Source organism: Podarcis liolepis (genome assembly GCF_965112155.1).
Source record: "Podarcis liolepis genome assembly, chromosome: 6".
Taxonomy (NCBI): Eukaryota; Metazoa; Chordata; class Lepidosauria; order Squamata; family Lacertidae; genus Podarcis; species Podarcis liolepis.
In genome coordinates this window covers 91962424-91986895 of record NC_139559.1, presented here as the reverse complement: position 1 = coordinate 91986895, position 24472 = coordinate 91962424, and the positions used below count along the sequence as shown (strand labels likewise).

The window sequence follows — 24472 nt, the reverse complement described above, 5'->3', positions numbered from 1 at the left end:
TTTGACTAGGGAGGGTGCAGAATGCCTTTTATTTATTTATTTTCCATTCTTTAAAACAACTGTATCCCGCGTCATATTTTTTTTAAAAAAAGAGCAGCATCAAAGTGCAGGCCAAGTGTTTCCTGCCAGACACTCAGCAGCGCAACCCAGTAAGGCTCATGCTGTTCCAGTTTATTCGACAAAAAGCAAACTCAAGTGGTGTGCAGGATTGGACACAAAACTCAGGAACAAGAGGGAGGCGGTGGCATGCTCAGGGGGGACCTTGCAGTTTGCAGAAGCACGTTATTTATTTATTTATTTATTTTAAATCACAGAGCCTCCAACCTCCCCACTTGCAGGAAAACAACAGGCAGACAAGGATGGAACATGGCTGCAGAATACAGTGGTACAGTGGTACCTCTGGTTACAGACACTTCAGGTTACAGACTCCGCTAACCCAGAAATAGCACCTCGGGTTAAGAACTTTGCTTCAGGATAAGAACAGAAATCGTGCACCAGCGACGCGGCGGCAGTGGGAGGCCCCACTAGCTAAAGTGGTGCTTCAGGTTAAGAACAGTTTCAGGTTAAGAACGGACCTCCGGAACGAATTAAGTTCTTAACCTGAGGTACCACTGTATAGCGTGGCGAATGAAAAACGAAACATGGGGCGGAGATGGATAGACTGCAGCCTTTTGTTGTGGGTTCCACCTGTCTCCTCTGAACAGTCGAAAAGGATGAACTTGGACAAGTGTCTTCTGCAAGGTCATTGTATGGGGCTTTAGAAGCATATAAAGAAGGAATAGACGGTAGCCTGGTATAAAGAGGGCTTGGATATTCTCAGCCATGTTTCAGCATCTGGCTTGGTTGGTTACAGGTTGTGCAGGCCTGACCTAGAACGTTTGACAGTGGAGTGATGCTTTTTGGGAGCTCCTGTCTGACCGTGATATTTCTTGGTGGTTTAAACCTGGTGTTGTTGTTTTTTACCATGCTCCCTTGGCAAATGGACTGCAACAAGCCTTGGAGTGTGGGATAAAGGTAAAGGTAAAGGTACCCCTGCCCGTACGGGCCAGTCTTGACAGACTCTAGGGTTGTGCGCTCATCTCACTCTAGAGGCCGGGAGCCAGCGCTGTCCGCAGACACTTCTGGGTCATGTGGCCAGCGTGACGAAGCTGCTCTGGCGAACCGGCACCAGAGCAGCACATGGAAACACCGTTTACCTTCCCGCTATAAAGCGGTACCTATTTATCTACTTGCACTTAAGGGTGCTTTCGAACTGCTAGGTGGGCAGGAGCTAGGACCGAACGATGGGAGCTCACCCCGCCGTGGGGATTCAAACCGCCGACCATGCGATTGGCAAGTCCTAGGCGCTGAGGTTTTACCCACAGTGCCACCCGCGTCCCTTTGGAGTGTGGGATATTATGCATTTATTCAAATGTATCTGTGAAATGCATATGTATATACAATAGATCAAGGACTCTGTATGGCATTTGCCCAGAGGGAGCTTTGATGACAGTGTTTTCAAGTGGCGTTCTCCATTGCCCAATGAAAATGCAAGTGTGTAGGATGATACCCTTTGGAGAGAGAGAAATCCAGAGGGGACTAAGATTTTCAAGCATCAAGGCAGATTGTGGCTTGATAGGTAGACGGTTATCAGAGGTTTAAAAGCAGTTGGATCATTATTTAACATCTTGCTCTGAGATAAGAGTAATGGAGCTAAAATGTATAAAGAGTATTCTTTCCTCACCCCAGAAGAAGAATTAAGTACAACGTACTGCTAAAGTAGCTTAGATTCATAATGCCAGAATTCGAGGCTCCATGGTGAAGCTAATTGGCAATACTTTCAGGCCTGATACTCAATATGAAATTACCGTAAGCCACAGAATTCACGGCTACAAGATCCAGCAATGACCACAGGCTGAGATGACATTTCAGAAAGGATTAGATGACTACATGGAAGGTAGACCTACCTTCCTATCAGTAATATTTGCCATGAAAATGAGAAACAGTATGTCTCTAAATACCAGGTAAAAAGTTAAAGGTAAAGGACCCCTGACAGTTGTAGATGACTCTGGGGTTGTGGCGCTCATCTCGCTTTACTGGCCGAGGGAGCCGGCATTTGTCCACAGACAGTTTTTCCGGGTAATGTGGCCAGCATGACTAAGCCGCTTCTGGTGAAACCAGAGCAGTGCATGGAAATGCCATTTACCTTCCTGCCAGAGTGGTACCTATTTATCTACTTGCACTTTGATGTGCTTTTGAACTGCTAGGTTGGCAGGAGCTGGGACTGAGCAATGGGAGCTCACCCCATCACGGGAATTTGAACTGCCGCCCTTCCGACTGGAAGCAAACTCCTGGACTAAATCTGGACCTGAATGAGGAAGGTGATGTACTTAAGCCAGGAATGGGGATCCCATATCTCTCCTGTATCGGTCTACTGCATCTCTGACTATTGGTTATGCCAGCTGTGATGGATGAGCATTGAAATCTGACAACATCTGGAGGAGCACATTCTCCCCATCCTTGTTTAAAGGAATACAAGCATAGGACTTTACATTTTCTTTGGGGTCTCGTCACATTAAACTTGCCCCAAAGGTTCTTACCTTGTTCTTCAAATAAGGAGGGGGTGATGAAAAGGACAGAGATATCAAGAGTCTCTAACTCTCATCCCTGGTGCATTAAAGCTGTAAGTAGCTGTAGAGGAAGCCAGAATATTTCTCTGCCTGAAGTTCCACTTTGTGGGAGAAGCTGATATTCTGCTGGGCAACTTGTTTTCTTGGCAACTAGGGAAGCGGGCTTTCTTCTCTGCTGTTGAAATGCTTGGCTGAGGATGCTGCTGCTACAGTTTGTCTCTGTCCAGTTCCACATTGCCTTCCCAATCCTTGTTAGAACCAGTCAACATTTTGGTTGACATCTGTCAGTCTCAGGAGACAATGGAAGAGTGAGCCCACAGAGCCATCTATTTGGGTGTTCATCACGGATGAACTGTGTAGGCATGAACATCTGGCAAATCAATCCAGAGTCCAAAGTGATGAGAAAATTTGATTAAATGGAGCCCATACTCAAGGTGTTGAGCTCTTCCTGCTGCCCTCCAAGGGAATAGCAGAGAGAGAATGATCTGTGTCATATAGGCTGCAGTCTCCAGGCCAGCAGGATATGACAGTTTGGACTGACCCACCCCAGAATGCATCCATGCAGACTGGCTCCAACTTGGTTGCAGGCATTGCCAGAAGGAGATGTACAAGGTGCCACTTCCCCCTCTTCACTTCGGAGCCCGTTTATGGGTTCCTTTGTGGGTTGGGGGGGCGCTAAGGGTGCCCGCCGAGTCCCACGGTCACAGGCTTCATCCGCCTGTGATTTCCAGAAGGGTCCCCGCTACGCCGCAGCGGAGAAGACCCATTTTGTGCGGAGCTAGTCCCTCCAGTTCAGAGGGAGTCCGCCATCGCCGGAGGCGCCACCCCGGAAGTCTACTCCTTAGCCTTTTCTTCTCCTGAAGCTGTCCCACAAGGCCGTGGGTATGGATTTTTCCTTGGGGTTTACTCCCAAAGCCTTTCTAATGGATGAATGAAGGCACAAGGCAGTGGAGCTTCAGGACCAGAGCTTTTCTTCTCCTACCTTTCCAGGTTGACGAGCCCCATCTGTTCCTCATTTCCTCCTACAGCAGTGGTTCTCAGCATGTGGGTCCCCAGATGTTGTTGGACTACAACTCCCATCATCCCTGAGCTCTGGCCTTGCTAGCTAGGGGTGATGGGAGTTGTAGTCCAACAACATCTGGGGACCCACAGGTTGAGAAAGGCTGTTCTACAGCATGTGCAGAAACCCCCTTCTTGACTGTTGGACCCACTATTGGTCTTGTCTGCTCAGCCCACCAGAACATGTCTTTGCATGCAGGGGAAGTCCCTAACTCACTGAAGGCTTGAGACCCATTGGCTACTCTCATCTCCTTTAGTTGACCAGTCGAAGCCATTTCCCAGGGTGTGGCTGCTGTCACGTGCTGAGAGCTTCTAGGAGCGGCTGGCGAGAGCTGAGTGCAGGAGGGAACCATAGCAGCTATCTCCTAGGGGGTGAGGTCCCTTCGGCCCCATCAATAAAATATTTGAGCCCCCTCAAAAAAGTTGATGGACATTGCCGTTCAAATGGTGTGCGTGTGCTGCATCTCATGATTGATTATGCAGGGCTTGGCTTATCTCTCTCTCCCCCCCCCATTCTATTCAAGTTGGCACCCCTGGTGGGGACCAAAGGTGGACTACCCCAGAAGGACCACAACGTGCCCCACAACAGAGGTGCTACTCCTCCCCTAGCACCCCAAATATGCCTTCTACCCAGTGGCATAGCGTGGGGGTGCAGGGGGGGCCGGCCGCACTGGGTGCAACATCTCGGGGCGCGCGCTCGCACTCGCAGCTCTCTGCCCCTACCTGGCTCACTCACTCTCTCTCACTGCAGTGCTGGCTGTGCGAATCCGATCCGAGCCACTGGGTTGCCGCCCACTGTGGAGGGGGTGGGTGCCAGGCGTGCGGTGCAGAGAGAGAGCGAGGGACTATCTGAGGGAGGGACAGTGCAGCGGCTGCCCAGCGCAGCGCTGAGCGTGGGAGAGAACCACACCAGACCAGACCAGGCAGCAGCAAGAAGAAGCTGGCAGCGGCGGCAGGTTAGGGGTTAGGGGGTGCAAATTACTTGCCTTGCCCCGGGTTAGGGGCCGCAAATTACTTGCCTTGCCCCGGGTTAGGGGGCGCAAATTACTTGCCTTGCCCCAGGTGCTGACAACCCACGCTACGCTGCTGCTTCTACCTTGCTTCAGTCGGGGGTGAGGGCCACAGCAGTGGCAGGCTGCAGCATGGCGCTAATCACAGCAGGAATGGGGTGAGATTGGGAAAGCATCCTGGCCACCCCACCCCCTAGGCTGCCCTAGCCCTGCGCATGCAGCGCCACTGCTGCTCTGCTTCCTAAAAGCTGTTCTGGGCTTGAGCCTGCGTCCCTCTGTTCCTTGCCACACACTGCCATTTACAAAACAGCGCCTCCCGGTCCATACCACTTCAAAGTGCTAATTTCACACGAGGGAGGTGTTTTTGATGGCTGCTCTGCAGGTAGAAAATCTTCTCCTCCCACAAGAATCCAGAGCGCTTTTCAGTAGGGTTGTGAGACCTTGTCGGACTAGCTTTGGGTAGTCAAAAGGAAGGTTATAAAGAGCTGCCAAGCTACACAATCCAGAAATTGTTCCATGGCTTTTACATGCGCAGCTGAAAAGAGAGACAGAGTCTTCCAGCCTGTTGTCTTTTCACCTGCCCTTCTCTGCCAGCTGTGGAGGAGAGGATCCCAGGCATGGTCTAACCCAGTGTTCCCCAACCTTGGGCCTCCAGCTGTTTTTGGACTACAATTCCCATCATCCTTGACCACTGGTCTTGCTAGCGAGGGATGATGGGAGTTGTAGTCCAAAAACAGCTGGAGGCCCAAGGTTGGGGAACACTGGTCTAACCCATAGCTGATATGGAAAGCTTGGCTTTAACCTGGTTGGCGTTCTTGCCTAATAAGCGCTCTTGGCGTCTTGTATGACTCCTTCCAGCAACTCCTGCAGCCAAGCTGGTGTCAAACGTATTTATCTGCTTTCTTTTGGACCACATCAGTGGGGCTGAGAGTGGGGTCTTGACACCTGGCCATCCCAGGAGGACCTCCATACACACTGCCCAGGAGAGGTCATTTTGGTGTGGCTAAAGCATCAAAAACAAAGTGGGAGGCAGCAGTTCAGAGCTACCAGTCTCTGCAGTCACAGCAGGCGCTGTGATTCTCCAGCAATTTGACTTCACCCTCCAGAGGCACACTCCATTGTATCTTGGGACAGACGGATGCCAATAACTGCTTTTATTTTCTTAAGTGTCCTGTTTCCTGATCTGACCCTGAACACGAGGCAAGAGGTGGGCTCAAAATGCACTTAATTCACTAATCTGGATCACTGCTGGGTAACTGCTAGCAGCAAGCAAAGAAAAAATAGATTTTGAGAAAACAAAGGTGTGACTGAAATTAGTATCTTTAAAGTACTTCTCCTGGCTGGTGAGTCAACACGTAGCTAAGGTAATTTAAGGCTATTGGGGTGAGGTCTATAAACCAGAGCAGAACATATTTGCTTTGGTTCTTCTGCTGCCTTGTACAGTGGTACCTCAGGTTACATACGCTTCAGGTTACATACGCTTCAGGTTACAGACTCCACTAACCCAGAAATAGTACCTCGGGTTAAGAACTTTGCTTCAGGATGAGAACAGAAATCATGCTCCGGCAGCAGCAGGAGGCCCCATTAGCTAAAGTGGTGCTTCAGGTTAAGAACAGTTTCAGGTTAAGAACGGACCTCCGGAACAAATTAAGTACTTAACCCGAGGTACCACTGTATTAGAGTGAAGGCTGCAATGCTAAATGCAAATGGCCCTTTCCCCCAGCCTCTCTGGGAAACCGCCAGAACCAACACTGATAATGGCCTTATCCGTTCTGTGCAAAGAGGCTGGGTCTATGAGCTGCCCATCATTTAATTACCCACATCCTTCCACTTTAGTGGAAACCATTTTAATTTCCCACAGTATCCTGGGAGCAACAGTACATTGGAGCCATTATCGTGGCTTATCTCGGCAGATCCTCAGACTTGGGAGTTTGGCGAAGAGTGGCCAAGCTCTCTCCTCGTTGCACTCACTTGGCCAACTGCAGCCGAGAGGCAATGAAAACAATTCATCTTGGTGCCATGAAATGCGCCGCCTGCTCATTACTGCAGATCCAGTCGCTGTTACAGCAATAGCATCTGGGGCAGTTGGAAAGTTGGCAATCCTGCTATTTCAATAGGCGGCTCTGGTGCCGAGTTTTAAAGCCCATGAACTCAAAATGGGGGTAAGGTAAAGGTAAAGGGACCCCTGACCATTAGGTCCAGTCGTGGCCGACTCTGGGGTTGCGGCGCTCATCTCGCTTTATTGGCCGAGGGAGCCGGCATGCAGCTTCCGGGTCATGTGGCCAGCATGACTAAGCTGCTTCTGGCGAACCAGAGCAGCGCATGGAAACGGCGTTTACCTTCCCGCCACAGCGGTACCTATTTATCTACTTGCACTTTGACGTGCTTTCGAAATGCTAGGTTGACAGGAGCTGGGACCGAGCAACGGAAGCTCACCCCCTCACGGGGATTTGAACCGCCAACCTTCTGATCGGCAAGTCCTAGGCTCTGTGGTTTAACCCACAGTGCCACCCGTGTCGCCAAAATGGGAGTACAATGGTTCCTCGGGTTAAGTACTTAATTCGTTCCGGAGGTCCGTATTTAACCTGAAGCACCAGTTTAGCTAATGGGGCCTCCTGCTGCTGCCGCGCTGCCAGAGCACAATTTCTGTTCTTATCCTGAAGCAATATTTCTGGGTTAGTGGAGTCTGTAACCTGAAGCATCTGTAACCTGAAGCGTATGTAACCCGAGGTACCACTGTATCTAGGGATTGCTCGTGCGTAAGCCGGTGCAAACACCTGGCTGGGTTGCCTGAGTGAACCTTTGCTGTCCGGACAGCCACTCACCCGTGGCTGTCTCAATCGCTGGCAGAATCCGTCAGTGGGCGTTTCTTAAACTTCTTCCAGCAAAGAAGCTCTTTGATGCCCAGTCTCCTCCTACTCTCTCTGCGCGAAAGCCTTCTGCGCAAGGAGGGCCTAGGCAGCGGAGGACCTCTACTCTCCCCGCTGGTCCCCGGCAAGGAGTCATGGGACCGCCTCGCCGCTTCCCCCATCTGCCCCCTTTCTCCTCTGGTGCTACGCTGATTCTCTTCCCCAGAAGGTGGGCTGACTCTCCCACTCCCGGGACGCTCTCTGGAATCCCTCTGGATTTTGCTCTCTCCCTCCGGCACTGATGGCAGTTCCCTGACAGTGTGCAATACCAGCACCTTTTTTTCCTAGAAGAAAAGCAGTGGCTGGGGGTGGGGAGAGAAACTAAGATGCTCCCCCCTCCCCCCCCACAGCACATAGAGGACTGAGCATGCTGGATGTCTGTGGGGAGGCGGGGGGTGGAGGAGGAGTGGAGTACACTAAAAGAAGGTGTGCCTGGCTGGGTGAACAGTAGCACTGAGTACTGCAACATTTTGTTCCTGATCCCACTCATTATTATTATCTGGCTAGATTCCAGTTCTGATTTAATCTAATCAATTACATATTTTTATCAGGACCTCTCCGTTCTGAAGGGAGCTCGCAGCATCTCGCTGCTTATACATCACTGAAGTATATAGACGCAGATGTTGAAATGATCGAATTGAATCAGGCAGGGCCCACAGCAGCCCCTTCTCCAGAGCTTCCTTCCAGCCACTTGGGCATATTGCAAATGGGTGCTCTCAGAACCATAAATCCTTCTGAGCAATCTTATTGTATTAGCAACAGGCTCTGGCCCAGCTCTTACGATCTGCTTTCCTTCAGTCAGCTCTTTTACTCATGTATATTCTCTTCATGAAACGGGCCGTTTTTATTTTTATTTTTTTTGCTACTGCTGCAATTGTCAGCAGTGGCAGTTGTGTTGGCAGACTGGCCACCATTTTGAATCCTCCATTGTGGCCCAGGCCTAGTGTCTTCCCAGGGTCAGTTGGGGTGGGTAGATGGCAACCATCTGGAAAAAAAATGGTGGATAATACTTGGCAAACTAATAATAATAATAATAATAATAATAATAATAATAATAATAATAATAATTTATTGTTTGTACCCCACCCATCTGGCTGGGTTTCCCCAGCCACTCTGGGCGACTTCCACAAAGACAAAAAATACACTAAAATGTCACACATTAAAAACTTCCTTGAACAGGGCTGCCTTCAGATGTCTTCTGAATGTCAGGTAGTTGTTTATCTCTTTGACATCTGATGGGAGGGCGTGCCAAAGGGCAGGCGCCACTACCGAGAAGGCCCTCTGCCTGGTTCCCTGTAGCTTTGCCTCTCGAAATGAAGGAACCGCCAGAAGGCCCTTGGCGCTGGACCTCAGTGTCTGGGCTGAACGATGGGGATGGAGACGCTCCTTCAGGTATACAGGACCGAGGGCATTTAGGGCTTTAAAGGTCAGCACCAACACTTTGAATTGTGCTCGGAAATGTACTGAAAATGTTTTTTTGAGGTGAGGGGTGCAAGAAAAACAAACATTTGCCAGTTTTTTTTTGGGGGGGGGGGTTGCCTCCAGAGGGGCCCTTTGAGACTCCCAGCCTGAGTGTGTGTGTACGCAAATGCACGTGGGGTGTGTGTGTGCCAAACTAGGTCTTTGAACCAGGTGAAATAAAGCCCAGTTTCACCCCTGTGACGGACAGACAATAGGGGAGATGGAGGCAGGGGAAGGAAGGGGACAGGAGTCACCGCTGCCTTTTCTCCTACTCTGCTAGGAAATTCTGTGGCACATGCCTGGCTCTGGGGTTGTGAGATGACAACCCTGTTGATCCTTTGGTTGGCCAGATGGAAAAAAAGAGGACCGAGCTACTGTACTGTTCATTTAACAGTTGTGTTAAAGAGAGAATTTCAGCAAGGTTTGTGGTTTGTTGCTTCTGCTTGGACTTCAGGGGAAAGTGCAACAGGAGTGATCTGGCAGTGTGCACCAACTGTGGTTTATGGCTTACTGGGTTGTGGGAAAGTGGCCATCAAATGAGTATTTGGTTTAAAAAAGGCAGGCAGTGAATCAGCTAAAATGTCCATAATTGGTTGACATGGATGTTGGCAAATTGGATTTTTTAAAAGGCAAAATAATATTAGAATTGGAGCTGTGATGCACAAGGGAAAATGTGTTTTAATGCTCAGGAACTTGGCAAAGTCTTTTTTTTATATTATGGATTTTTATTTTATGGATGTATGTTCTGTATTAGTTTATTAATACGACTGCCTAATACAAGTTTGTAATTGCCTTTGGCTAGAGCAATACACTTATGAACTTGAAACTATAATTGGTTGACAGCCCTGATTGCAATCTATTTTACCCAGAAATTGCCAGGTTTTCTAAGGCTCAGGGAGTGGTGCCTAGTAGGTATGCAAGGAAGAGTGACTGGCAGCTTGGTGGCAGGGTTGGGGCATGATGGTGTCTGGAGAGGGAGGGGAGAGAGTGTGGCACCTTGGGTGGGGAGAACCTGCTTCTGCGAGGTTCTAAAGGATGGCACTGGATTGACTTGGGGGAAGGAGGAAAAAGATGACAGAAGCTCTCAAGCCAAGCAGGAAAATAGCCTGACCCATTGTCCTAACAATTCAGACCTTCATCGGAGACCCTGAGAAGATGGCTAAAACCTTGAAGATTAAACTCAAGAGACCTGGCAAGCTAATTTATTATTGTTTAGGAAACTTGTGTAAATTAGAGGTGTACATCGTTTGTTTGTTTGTTTGTTTAGAATACACACACACACACAGTGGTACCTCAGGTTACATACGCTTCAGGTTACAGACGCTTCAGGTTACAGACTCCGCTAACCCAGAAATAGTACCTCGGGTTAAGAACCTTGCTTCAGGATGAGAACAGAAATTGTGATCCGGCGGCGCGGCAGTAGCAGGAATCCCCATTAGCTAAAGTGGTGCTTCAGGTTAAGAACAGTTTCAAGTTAAGAATGGACCTCTGGAACGAATTAAGTTCTTAACCCGAGGTACCACTGTATAGTGGTGTTGTTGTTGTTTAGTCATGTCCGACTCTTCGTGACCCCATGGACCAGAGCACACCAGGCACTCCTGTCTTCCACTGCCTCCTGTAGTTTGGTCAAACTCATGTTGGTACCTTTGAGAACACTGTCCAACCATCTCGTCCTCTGTCATCCCCTTCTCCTTGTGCCCTCCATCTTTCCCAACATCAGGGTCTTTTCCAGGGAGTCTTCTCTTCTCATGAGGTGGCCAGAGTATTGGAGCCTCAGCTTCACAATCTGTCCTTCCAGTGAGCACTCAGGGCTGATTTCCTTCAGAATGGAGAGGTTTGATCTTCTTGCAGTCCATGGGACTCTCAAGAGTCTCCTCCAGCACCGTAATTCAAAAGCATCAATTCTTCGGCGATCAGCCTTCTTGATGGTCCAGCTCTCACTTCCATACATCACTACTGGGAAAACCATAGCTTTAACTATGTGGACCTTTGTCGGCAAGGTGATGTCTCTGCTTTTTAAGATGCTGTCTAGGTTTGTCATTGCTTTTCTCCCAAGAGGCAGGAGTCTTTTAATTTTGTGGCTGCTGTCACCATCCGCAGTGATCATGGAGCCCAAGAAAGTAGTATCTCTCACTGCCTCCATTTCTTCCCCTTCTATTTGCCAGGAGGTGATGGGACCAGTGGCCATGAACAGGCATATATACAGTGGTACCTCGGGCTAAGAACTTAATTCATTCCAGAGATCCGTTCCTAACCTGAAACTGTTCTTAACCTGAGGTACCATTTAACTAATGGGGCCTTCTGCTGCTGCCACACGATTTCTGTTCTCATCCTGAAGCAAAGTTCTTAACCCGAGGTACTATTTCTGGGTTAGCGGAGTCTGTAACCTGAAGCGTCTGTAGCCTGAAGTGTTTGTAACCCAAGGTACCACAGTGTGTGTGTGTGTGTGTGTGTGTGTGTGTGTGTGTATTCCATTTAATAATATATATTCACATCATTATTATCCACTTTACATCCCTGGCTCTTTAGAGCCAATCAACTTCCTTCCTTCCTGCCTCATGGCTTTCAAAATTAACCTTTGTATCATTGCATTTGGTACGTTTTCCAATTCTAATTACACTCATTACAAAATAACTCAAGATTTCAATAAATATAGAAAGGTAGAAAATTTCTCATTACAAGTCTTCAGACAACCCTGCTAGTGATGTTAATTGCTTACAATAATCTTTCAGATATCATAAATTTACTCCAGTCTTTTTGGAAAGCTTGATCACGTTGGTTTCTGATTTTTCCGGTCAGCTTTGCCAATTCCACAAAGTCCATCATCTTCACTTGCTCTCTTCTTTCGTTGGTACTTCTTGTTGTTTCCATTTTGGGGCTAAAAAAATTCTTGCCACAATCATTGCATACATAAACAGTCTTTCATCTTCCCTTGGTACCTCTTCACCCACTATGCCCAATAAAAAGGCTTCCGGTTTTTCAACAAAAGTATTTTAAAAACATTTTCTTTAACTCACTATGGTATATAATGAGTTAAAGAAAATGTTTGGAATATTTATTCACCACCATTTCATTAAAAGATTCCAGGCAGTGTGCAAAAGTGAGAATATAATTAATTCTCAGATCTAATAAATAAAATAAAATATAAATGCAATTTGAAACCAGCAAGTAAGTATTAGAACAAAATTTAAAAAAATAAGAAAAACCGAAAGCAGAACAGAGCACAGTTCCAAAAATAGGTACAAGTAGGAACGGCAACAAATTGCCACAGTGTGAAGTGCTTCTGCTCAGGGTTTATTCCCCCAGCCTCAGTTATGCGCAATATTCCTTCTTTCCTGCAACAGACAGTAGAATTCTGTGATCAGTGAGCATGCTCAGTCCTTATTGAACTATTTTCGGGTTCCTTCTCCTTTAGTCGGAAGGTTTCCTATTCTTCCCCACCTGCCTCTTCTACATGGATGGTGCTATATGTTGTGTTAAAAGCGGGGAAATAAAGGACATTGATAAAATTGAATTTCAAGGAAGAAACATTAACGTTGAGTGCCTCTTTGCCTGCCCTGCCTTCACTTCTAAGTTAGGCAAGTGCATCTCTTACCCGGAGGGCTCATCTGACAGCAGCAACGCTAGTGAAGTCCTTGTTTCTCTCCTTTTAAGCCTGTGTTAGTTGCTTACAGGTTCTTTGGGAAATGGAGAAGAGGAAAATGAAACAAAAATATAAATAGGCCAGTGGCTCTAGTTAAAATGCTTTTGTTTTCCATGTCTTTTGGGGAAGTTGAAATTTTTGCTGATTATGTTTACCAGGTTAAATACTTTAAAATGGAAAGTGTAATGCTGGTGGTCAACAAAAGAGGTTTAAATACTGTCTCAAGGCAAATTTTTAAAAATGTAGTATAAACACCGACAACTGGGAAACACTGGCCTGCGAGGGCTCCAGTTGGAGAACGGCCTTTAATAAAGGTGTCATGGATTTTGAAGACGCTCAAACTCAGGATGAAACATGCTTGGGAAGAGGAAGGCATGCTTGGCAAACCCTCACCGTGATCAACTCCCACCAATGTCCCCACTGTGGAAGGACGTGTGGATCCAGAATTGGCCTCCACAGTCACTTATGGACTCATTGTTAAAACCGTGTTTATGGAAGACAATCTTACTCTGCAGGGCCTGTAAGACAGAGTTGTTCCACCTGGCTTTTGGCTTGGAATTAACTTGATCCCCTCCCCCTCTTTCTTTTTTCCTTTTTCCTTCTGTGATGGAACTTCTACTTGGGGACTTCTCTGGCTTTTTTCTGGCCCACGTAGGACCAGTCTGGATAGTTAGCCTTGGTGAAGACTTGACGTTTTCATCCCCAAAAATGTTTTTGAGTTTTTGCTGAAATGAGGCTGCATTTTAATGTTGCATTTTAATCTTGTTTTTTAAGTTGTATTTCAAGCAATTGTTTTATATCTGGTGTTAGCCGCCCTGAGCCTGGTCTTGGCTGGGGAGGGCGGGGTATAAATAAAATTTATTATTATTATTATTACTCGGCTACGAGTGATCACCAAAGAAAGAAGAAGAAATACATATACTGTGAATACCAGCAGTTAGTTTAGATCATCTTGCATGGGATAGAGAAGTCTTCTGGGAAAAATACTTGGATAACTGGCCAACTTTAACTAATGCACTATCTTTAGTGTAAAGTTGAGTCAGGGCAGACCTTGGGGTGCCCCTATAACTACAGCAGGCTCAATCCTGCAAATAGCTGGTTCATGCAGGTTGTCCACATAATAGGTAACAGAGTAACACGCCTGGATGGCCATCCGTCTTGTGTGATCTAGTTGAGATTCCTGCTTTGTAGGGGGTTGGACTAGATGACCGCTGGGGTCCCTTCCAACTCAATAATTCTGTGACACATAGACACCTTTGACAATGCACTATTAACAGGATGGCAAGGCTCAGGGCAGTTTTGACCCTGTCATTACAGATGCGTCTGCTGCGCAATGGGAATATAAACAGTCAGCGCTGGCTCCCTGATAAGTGATGTGCCAACGTTCATATTGCTTTCATTGAGGGCGGGAGGGACAGGGGAAACAGCACACGGTGGACTTGCAGCCACTGCTACTTAGCAAGTAATGCATGGCAGCGAGAAAATGTTCAGCCTTGAATCACCCATAATGACCGTCATCTTCTCTGATGCCGGAAATCGGCTTGATCTTTGTTTCAAGCCTGTATTATGACAAGCAAAAATGCGGGTTTGCGCAGGCAAAGCAGGCTGCTTGAGTGATGGCCTTTCCCCCCAGTTAATATCATGAACCGACTACATGTTGTATTGAGGGATGCGGGTGGCGCTGTGGGTTAAACCACAGAGCCTAGGACTTGCCGATCCGAAGGTCGGCGGTTCGAATCCCCGTGACGGGGTGAGTTCCTGTTGCTTGGTCCCTGCTCCTGCCAAACTAGCAGTTCAAAAGCACGTCAAAGGGCAAGTAGATAAATAGGTACCGCTTTGGCAGGAAGGTAAACGGCGTTTCCATGCGCTGCTCTGGTTTTCCAGAAGCTGCTTAGTCATGCTGCCCACATGACCCGGAAGCTGTACGCCGGCTCCCTCGGCCAATAAAGCGAGATGAGCGCTGCAACCCCAGAGTCCTCAACGACTGGACCTAATGGTCAGGGGTCCATTTACCTTTACATGTTGTATTGGTATGATGTATTCCTTCTCTGCTCTCGAGTGGCTTTTCCTAGCCTCCTTCAACGACCTCTTGATTTTGATCACTAAATTAAACAAATCCTCCAGCTTTGCTTCCGGGTATACCTTCTGCACAAACATATACAGTGGTACCTTGGGTTACATATGCTTCAGGTTACATACGCTTCAGGTTACAGATTCCGCTAACCCAGAAATAATGCTTCAGGTTAAGAACTTTGCTTCAGAGTGAGAACAGAAATCACGCGGTGGCGGTGCGGCAGCAGCAGGAGGCCCCATTAGCACTCACCAGAGCAGCAGTAATCTATAATCTATCTATATCTAATCTATCATCTGTCTATCCATAATCTATTTATCCATCTATCTTGCAAAAGAACAAATATACTGTGTGTGAGTGTGCGGTAGCTGCCTTAGATCAGGCATAGGCAAACTCAGCCCTCCAGATGTTTTGAGACTACAATCCCCATCATCCCTGACCACTGGTCTTGCTAGCTAGGGATGATGGGAGTTGTAGTCCCAAAACATCTGGAGGGCCGAGTTTGCCTATGCCTGCCTTAGATGGTAGTTTGGGGAGGGCATTCAAATAAAACATTACTTTGGTTTTTACATCCAGGGTTCCATGCAGCTTAGGATGGTGGCAAACATCTGCCATCAAATAGGCGATTTGATGTGGTCCCACGAAAGCCTGTCAAATTTCCCCTTGTGTCACCAGCACTTCACAGTCAATAGTTTTGAAAGCCACAAAAAATATGCAATTGGAACAAGCGAGTGCAACAGGTCCTATTTGTCACCAGCTGGAGGTTGTTGGCAGGGTTCATAAGTCCTGTCTCTTCAGCAATTGAGTCACAGACTTATTTTGCTTCTGGTGCACAGAGGCACTGAGGACGCGCCTCTCTAGCAAGAAGAGGGGATTTAGCTTTCTTGGTTTCCCATTGTTTCTGAAGCCTCATGATTCTCTGCCCCCAAATTATATTGTGACTAAGATTCTATTCTTCTGCTACCCATCACCAGGTGTGTGGTTTTTTTTTGGGGGGGGGTTGTTTCGCAGGAGGAAGCAATCCTAATCTAGCTGTGTCCGATTGTTACTTATAAATTCATGACAATAGTGTTTTGATTGCCAAGAGTTTTTGAAGGTAATGGAGGATTAGGGGGATTTTTCTGGTTTGATTGATTTATGGGTGTGCAGTACAGTACGCTCTCAATTTACGTGGGGATTACGTTCCAGGCATCACGCCTGAAGCAAAAATCGTTTATAGTCAAAGGACACTGGGTTCAATGGTAGGTGGGATTGCCAAAGCCATTTTTCCTGGAATGCCACCCCCACCCCCACCCCCTGTTTATGCTCCCTTTTTATTTTTTATTCAAATTGAATGCACACAAGTTAAATGCACGTAAGTTACAGGCTTGCTGTATTCATTCTGCTGGGCAATCAGCCAGAGATAGCCAGTGAGAATTATTCCTTCATATGTTGGACTTGTTAAATGCTGGTGCTAGGATTCAAGGGATCTGGGCCCTGTGCTTCTATCTGCTTTTAATAATTAGGAAGTCAACATTTCTCCTTCCCAAAATTTTAGTGAAAGAATAGTAATTATATGTTGATTTTTACGCGGTCCGAAATCAGAAGGTTGTAGTAGACTGACCGTCAAATCCATCTACCTTCTGTGATTTGCACCTGTAGTAGCAGGGAGGTGGGGGTGTAACCAGAAGCCTCAACAACCTTTTTATAAAGCAGTTTTGGAAGGTAGGATTTTAAAAGCAGTAATTGGGGTGGACCTTTTTCGGTAAGCCTCAATTAATGTTGAGGCAGGACTTCTGGCAATTATCAATCTGGGAGTCACAAATTTTTTAAATGCTTGATTTTTTGGCTCAGTGCTCTTCCATATGGCTGAGAGGTGTAGATTGCAACCTTGCCCTCCTTCTCTGGCTCTCAACCTCCCTCATCCCATTCTCCTGCTTCTACTTCTTGACTTCTCTCTGCCACAGTCTCTCCCAACTCACTAAGCGCTGCTACCACTTCAGCTTGCAGCACCTTCTCTTCTCAGTCTTCTCCCTCTTCTCCATCTGACTACCCATTGTTGTGCCTGTCAGGAGTTCAGCCTACACTCGAGTAGGACCCTGGCAGAGACACATGCCCATCTGGCATATTCCCTCCCTCCTGGTCGATCTTTTGGGAGCTTCATAAGCTTTCTTCTGCCTGAACATCACAGTGACTGATGCCAACCGACACCAGCACACTTAGAGATCCACAGAGTTTCCGCACCTTGCATGACAGACCTCAGCAACTCAGCATTTTGGCTAATCTACTTTATTTACATATAAACACACACGGAGCACTGCAACATGGCTCCCTCTCTCTCTAGCATCCGACAGTAAAGAGAAAAAGAACAACGGACAATAGTCCCACTTCACGGAACACAGTAACACAAACATCCTGTCTCCATCACTTCCCACTCTGTGGAGTCAAAACATACACCGTCATGTGAAAGACAAAAATCCCATGACTGCAATCATAGATCAGGAATTCTCACAGTGCCATCACCACCCCAGGCTCTGTGCTTTCTTCCCTTGGTGCTTCCCCAGCTCTTCCTTCCACGATTCCTCTGTGTCCAACAAGTCCATGGCCACATGAGACCTCTGGATTGACCAGAACTTGTATGAATAGCAGTGGCTTTGCCTTCTGTTTTTGGCTGCCTGGTCGATAAAGCAGTACTTTCTGCCTGCTACACTTCAGTTCCCAATGCCCTCAACCTCTCCACCTCTTGCAAATTGCCTTGGTGCAATGCGCTCTATGTGGGGCTACCTTTGAAGGTGACCCGGAAACTACAACTAATCCAGAATGCAGCAGCTAGACTGGTGACTGGGGGCGGCCGCCGAGACCACATAACACCGGTCTTGAAATACCTACATTGGTCCCCAGTACGTTTCCGAGCACAATTCAAAGTGTTGGTGCTGACCTTCAAAGCCCTAAATAGCCTCGGTCCAGTATACCTGAAGGAGCGTCTCCACCCCTATCGTTCTGCCCGGACACTGAGGTCCAGCGCCAAGGGCCTTCCCTCACTGCAAGAAGCCAAGTTACAGGGAACCAGGCAGAGGGCCTTCTCGGTAGTGGCACCCGCCCTGTTGAACGCCATCCCACCAGATTTCAAAGAGAAGAACAACTACCAGATTTTTATTAGACATCTGAAGTCAGCCCTCTTTAGGGAAGCTTTTAATGTTTAACAGACCACTGTATTTTAATACTTTGTTGGAAGCGGCCTGAGTGGCTGGGGAAACCCAGCCAGATGGGTGGGGTATAAATAATAAATTCTATTCTATTCTTGGTGACCCTAGGCTGGAGGAGAACACACTCCCTGGCTTGAGATGTGAGTATGGCTGCTGAGGGCTCCAGTGTGGTCCTTAGAGATGGCCATGGTGCTGAGCACCTCACACATGGTCCCCTTGGTGCTGAGTGGGCCTTCTCTCTCTCTCTCTCTCTCTCTCTCCTAATGTTTTGCTGGTGTGTATCCAGACACTTGTACTGCCATGAACATGCCATGTCTCCTGTACATGTCTGCCATTGTACTGAATGAGTGCCAACAGGGAATGCCCAGTACAAGAAACAAATCTGAACTGGCATAGTCTTGAAGATTGTTAAAGTGCTGTGTTGACCGTGTAACAAGAGGAGGGGTGGAAATCAAAATATGTGAAAGATTGGACTTGGGGTGGACGGGGAATGAGCCCTAATGCAGACTTACGGAAAGAGCGGAAGAGTTGGAGGAGGTCGGAAGCTGCCCCTTTGGACTTGAAGCATTCATTGTTTGTGAAATTGGTTTATCCTTGCATTAATGACCTTGACAACTCTTTAAAGCCACTTTAAAGTCAATCTCCTCCTACGCAGCCAGTCAGGAGTGGAACTCTGCAGCAGGTAATATTAATAACAGCAACAATAATAATCATATTTTGCAGCTTTCTAAAGCACTTTTCACAGAGACAACTTCCCTTCCTGCCCACCCCCAAGCAACAATTGAACTGCCAAGAGCAGAAGGTGACAGATTAGTCTTTTCAGTTGCCCATGTTGGAGCACTTAGTTTAATGCAAAAAAAACCCCCAAAAACCCATTGCATGGCATCAGCATGGGATGAATGTGACTGCAGACTGGTGCTGTTCTTCAGATGGCAATGAGCCAGGTCTGACTCGCTGCTTTTTATGTCACAGAATGGCTTAGAGAGATTGATGCAGTTGCCCTGGGGCCACCACAAAAGGAGATTATTATACACCTTTTCTGTAGAAAAATCTTTTAAAAATGCAGTCTAGATCTTTGCTAAAACTCATTCCCTGATGTTTTATTCCACCCTATCTCCTAGGATTTCCAGGCTGAATGCTTGGAATTACCCTATTTTATCCTCACAACAATTCTGTGAACTTTGGGGCTGAGTAAGGATTTGAACACAGGACACGGGTGGCGCTGGGGGTTAAACCACGGAGCCTAGGACTTGCCGATCAGAAGGTCAGCGGTTCGAATCCCCGCGATGGGGTGAGCTCCCATTGCTCGGTCCCTGCTCCTGCCCACCTAGCAGTTCGAAAGCGCTTCAAAATGCAAGTAGATAAATAGGTACCACTCTGGTGGGAAGGTAAACAGCATTTCCGTGCGCTGCTTTGGTTCGCCAGAAGCGGCTTAGTCATGCTGGCCCCATGACCTGGAAGCTGTATGCTGGCTCCCTCGGCCAATAAAGCGAGATGAGCATCGCAACCCCAGAGTCGGTCACGACTGGACCTAATGGTCAGGGGTCCCTTTACCTTTACCTTTAAGGATTTGAACCCGGGTGATTCCACTTTTTCCTGCTGGACGACGCTGGCTTTCCAGCAGAACTTGAAACTGCTGAGGTTGCTTGTTAATAACAAGGAACTCGTATCAGTAGAGCGAGAGACAACTGTCAATATACTTGGCTCTTTCCTCCTTCACTCCTGTCGCTTCCAAATAGCCTTATCAGGATGCTTCATGGTACTGCCCAGAAAAATTGAAGGCTTAACTTCCTATTGTATGTGAGATTTGTGAAGGTTCATTGAACAGCCATGGATGTAGTGACAAAAGGGTTGGCCGGGTGATTGAGAAAGGAAGGCAGCGAAACTAGAATCTTGTCATGCTTCTGTTTTTTCTCTGTGTATTCCTTAACCCTTTCATGCACTCCTTTTGAATACATGATTCTGGCAACCATCATCGCAAACTGCATCGTTCTGGCCCTGGAACAGCACCTTCCTGAAGACGACAAGACACCTATGTCTCGGAGATTAGTAAGTTGACTTTGGGGGGGGGGGAGTGGGGGTTGGTTCTTATGGATTCTCTAGGACAGTGTTCCCCAACCTTGGGCCTCCAGCTGTTTTTGGACTACAACTCCCATCATCCCTCGCTAGCAAGACCAGTGGTCAAGGATGATGGGAATTGTAGTCCAAAAACAGCTGGAGGCCCAAGGTTGGGGAACACTGCTCTAGGATGTAGATTCAAGTCAGTTTTACCATTGTAAACCTTCAGTCTCAAGGGTGACGGGTATCTTGAGTGCCAAAGGAACCTCTGATACCCAGCAGGAAAACCTAATAGGATGTACCTCAGGGCTTCAGTGTTATAATGGTTCAGAAATAGCTCCTCGGTCTTTCGACAAGGGCTGGGACTGGTGTTTCTATAGATCAAGGACATTTGTTGTTTCCAGGTCTAGTCTCTCCATTGAATGGACAGAACATTAGCCCAGGGCACCTAATCAACAAAAGGCACTCCTATTATATTTATTTATTCACTTAATTTAGCAGATACCCAGTAAATGCCATTCTCTGGGTGACATGCAAACTTGATAGACAGTTGTTATCCCGGCTGTGATTTAGTCCAGGGCTAACTTGCCACATTGTTGGCTATGAGGCACCAGAAAATGGTAGCACATGTGCAAAACTTCTGGGTCACTAGAACAGTGTTTCATTTATTTAAATACCCTGGGAGCTTTGAGGGTGTGAGGAGTTGAAGAATGTGGAGGTGAGTAGCATGCTTTTGAATTACACCTCAACTTTCAAAGAAATTTGAAATTTGAGGTGAGTTTGAAGGTTTCTACTCAGGTAAAGTATTTAGAGTGAATCTAACAATAAATTAGAAAAAATTGTTGTCAGAATGAGAAGACAGGGAAGGGAGTTCTATATATTCCTAGAAGCATAGAAAGAACTAAATAATAATAATATGATTGGGTTCCAGGGTATAAAATAATACTGCAGGTGGTCAGCTGAAGCATGCCATGCTTCAAAATCTATTAGTACACATGCAGAAATGCCATCAGAGTAGCACAGGAGCTTGTGAAATAAAGTTTCACTCCTAGTTCCCAGGCTGCAGGGGTACCGACCTGAATAAAATATGGGGGGGGGAGGGCAAGTAAGTCTCACCCCACATAATAAATCACAAGAAGTGGCACCCACCCACCATTTGAATGGCAATGCCCATCAACTTTGGGGCACCTGACCCCTTCTAATATGTTTTTGAGGAGGCTGAAGGGACCTCAGCCCCTAGGAGTTGGCTCTGATGCCAGACTGGTAGTACCAACTGCATGTTTAAGGGGAAACTTGTATGCAGATGGATGCAGAGGAGGCACTCTGCGACATAGCCCCAATGAAGCACATAAGTCCACAGGTCAGTGGGATCTTCTCACATGTCAATATTCATGCCTTTATAATGAAAGACTCATGAACCCTGAGCTGTTGGTTGAACATCTCTTCCTGGAAGGACATATTGCATGTACGTAGATAACCAGTTCACTGAGAACTGACCCGTAGGTGGCTTAGAAAGAACTATTCCCATATTTGAGTTTGACTGTTTGCCTGGTTTCTCTCTTGTTTAGAGTTTCCACTTAAAAGAGTTCTTTTCAAGCAGCTTTAGGGGTCAGTAGCAGCGACAGCTGGAATTGGGGGGTTGCTAAGGAACAAACTCCTCCAGTTCACTAGCCCCCTCTCTTTTTGAACCAGGCCCAGACCCCCTCAGAAGTTAGACCTAGTTAAAAAGAGGTGTGGTGAACCTTGCTCTCCATTGCCTAGTCCCACTTTTCCAAACTTATTGTCTTTGGGGAGAGAGGGCAGGCTACTGAGAGAGCTTCCATTTTGGGGGAAAGTGAGTTAGGCTTAATGCTTGAAACATTTGGTCCTAGCACTGGTGTGTAATTCTCTGGACTTGGAATGTGGACTCTGCTCCAAGGAAAGCCCTGCAAAATCAGTGGGGCTAGTTAAATTTGATTTAACGGGACTTGGGGACAGCAAACATTGTCTGGATTAGGTCCATGAGATGTGAAGCAAGCATTGAGCAGTAAGATGTACTAAGCTCAGTGGGGCTTGTTTCTGAGTAAGCCTACCGAGGGTCTGGCATCAAGAAGCAACCAGATATTTTCCAACATGTAGGCAGGGTATAATACTTGTCGATTTCCTTCTCTGACCTGCTAATTTGTTCCCTTCCTGTAGGAGAAGACAGAACCTTATTTCATTGGGATCTTTTGCTTTGAAGCTGGCATTAAAATAGTCGCTTTGGGGTTCGTTTTCCACAAGGGCTCCTACTTACGGAATGGATGGAATGTCATGGATTTCATTGTGGTCCTGAGCGGGTAAGTTCTTCTCTACATTCCTGGAGGCTGCGTGATGGTGGATGGAGTAGAGTCTTGTGGCATATATTTTGAACTTGCAGGGTAGAGGGCAGTTCTTCTGCTTCCTCCCCCTGGAAACAGGAAGAAAATGTCCTCTACTACCAACCTGGTGCAGTTCTCATTCTTTAGTGAAAGCTGTTGCTGCTGCTCAGCTCTGAAGGTGGCAATCTGAATTCATCTGATGGATTTTGCTTGGGAGCATGTCAGGGTGTGTGTGAAAATGGCATCTTAAAGCAAAAGCAGATCCAGATGGCGTACATCTGGAATAGGGAAGGGAGGAGATGTGTTCCATCTTTTTCTCTGCTCACCATTCTTCTTTGCCAGGGTGTTGTAGTGGCTAGAGGGTCCAACCAGGACCTGAGAGGCCAGGGTTCGAATCCCACTTGGCTATGAAACTCACGGGGGGATCTCGGATCAGTCACTGCCTTTCAACCTAACCTACCCCACAGGGTTGTTGTGGGGGCTAAGTGAGGAGTGGGAGAACCAGGCACACCAATTTCAGCTACGTGAGAAGGAAAGGTGGGATACAAAATGAAATAAAGTAAAATAATAATAATATATAAATCAACCCTCATGCCAACTAACCACCACAGGGTTCCAACATATGTGGTCCCTTCCCTTCCCTGCTTCTCAGCTTCAAAAATGACCCCTTCCCAAGCTGTTTTCATTTCAAGAAAAGCAAAGGGGTTCTGTTTGTGCAGTCTCATGCCTTCGTTCGAAAGCTCATGGTTGTGAAATTGAGAGCTGCTATTAGTCACAATAGACAATACTGGGGTAGAAGGACCAATGTTGTGACTCATCGTACGGCTGCTTTATGTTTTGACATGTTCATCATATATCGATGGCTTCTAACTGTATTGTGCGTATGAGTATGTTTGTGTGTGTATATTCTTCTACTACTGATGGCAGTTCTCTCCGCTCCCCTTTTCCTCACCTGTCTGCCTGGAGGAGGAGGAGGAGATGCTTTGTCCTTCGCTTCAGTATGCGAGTATTGTTGGTCCCTCTAGCTTCAGTACCTTCAGAAAACAACAGGATGTTGCTATGGAGATATTGCCCATCATAGGTCAGCCAAGGTAACCAAGCCGTGCTCCTCCAGCCCCCTAACTTCGAATTATGGAAAGTGACTGAAGCAGCAGGCAATTAACTGTGTTGAAAGGGAAAGGGAGTGGGTGAATCCCACCACCAGTATAGACAGTCTTAGTTCCAGGGCATGGGTCTGAAGGCACATGAGGACACCACTTTACTGAAGCTAAGCAGGTCTGAGTGTGATCAGGGTCTGGATGGGCGTCTGCCCAGGAACCATATGAACACCATCTTGGGTCCCATTGTACGAGAAAGGGGGAATAGAAATGTAAGAATATAATAACAAAGAAATTGTAATTTAGAGGGATGACTCATATTACAATGCAATACTTTTGTTTGTTTTAACTTTCACTTTGGTAGGGAAGGAACTAAGCTGAATTTTACCAAGCTTATGTAATTGCATTAAGAGGTGCCTATCTAGTTTGATTGTGGTGAAATAATGCTCAATATTGAGGATGCATTCAGGGCCAGATGGCAGCTTTTCTGTATTAGAGAGTCTGTGCTGTGTTGTTTATTAGTTGCTGTCAAACTTTCCGAACTCAGCACCCAACCACCCACGGCCGTCTTTTCAGCACACAAAATTCTAATACAGTTGCATGCCTGCGGCCAAGGACATCTGAATCTATTGAGAATTGCCTTCCTGAGCTGTGACAGAATCAGAGTCTCACGGTCAAGATGCAACCAGTCACCAGCCAGGTGATGCCCAGAAGGAAACAGCAGAGACTAAAGGTCAGAGTCTTGAAGCAGCTGCTACTGCTGTGGAGGAACACATGAGCCATAGGCAAGCAAGTAATCTTGATTCCAGGGCTACTGGAAAGAGTTGGAACCTAGAAGGCTGGTTGCTCAGAACAAATGGCAGGAATTGTAAAAAAGTCAGAAGAAGCAGCACTGGCTTCTTGGCCACTTGAGGAGGGGGACTTGCAGAGCTCCCTCTGCACAGCACGATGCTCTCAGCAACTCCTTCTGCAGAGATGCTATACTGTGTTGTTGGTGCCAACATGCTGTATGCTGGAGGTCCTGTTCTGAG

At 47.0% G+C, this 24472-nt stretch overlaps 1 protein-coding gene across 1 annotated transcript in view; it reads left to right on the top strand.

Annotated features, from left to right (window-relative positions):
• CACNA1E (calcium voltage-gated channel subunit alpha1 E) overlaps window positions 1-24472 on the top strand; it is a 479552-nt gene that overhangs the window by 163627 nt on the left and 291453 nt on the right. Inside the window, exons 4-5 of the mRNA XM_083509855.1 lie at window positions 19891-19996; window positions 22184-22323. Of these exons, the coding sequence (XP_083365981.1) occupies window positions 19891-19996; window positions 22184-22323 (246 nt within the window). The remainder of the gene's footprint in view (window positions 1-19890; window positions 19997-22183; window positions 22324-24472) is intronic.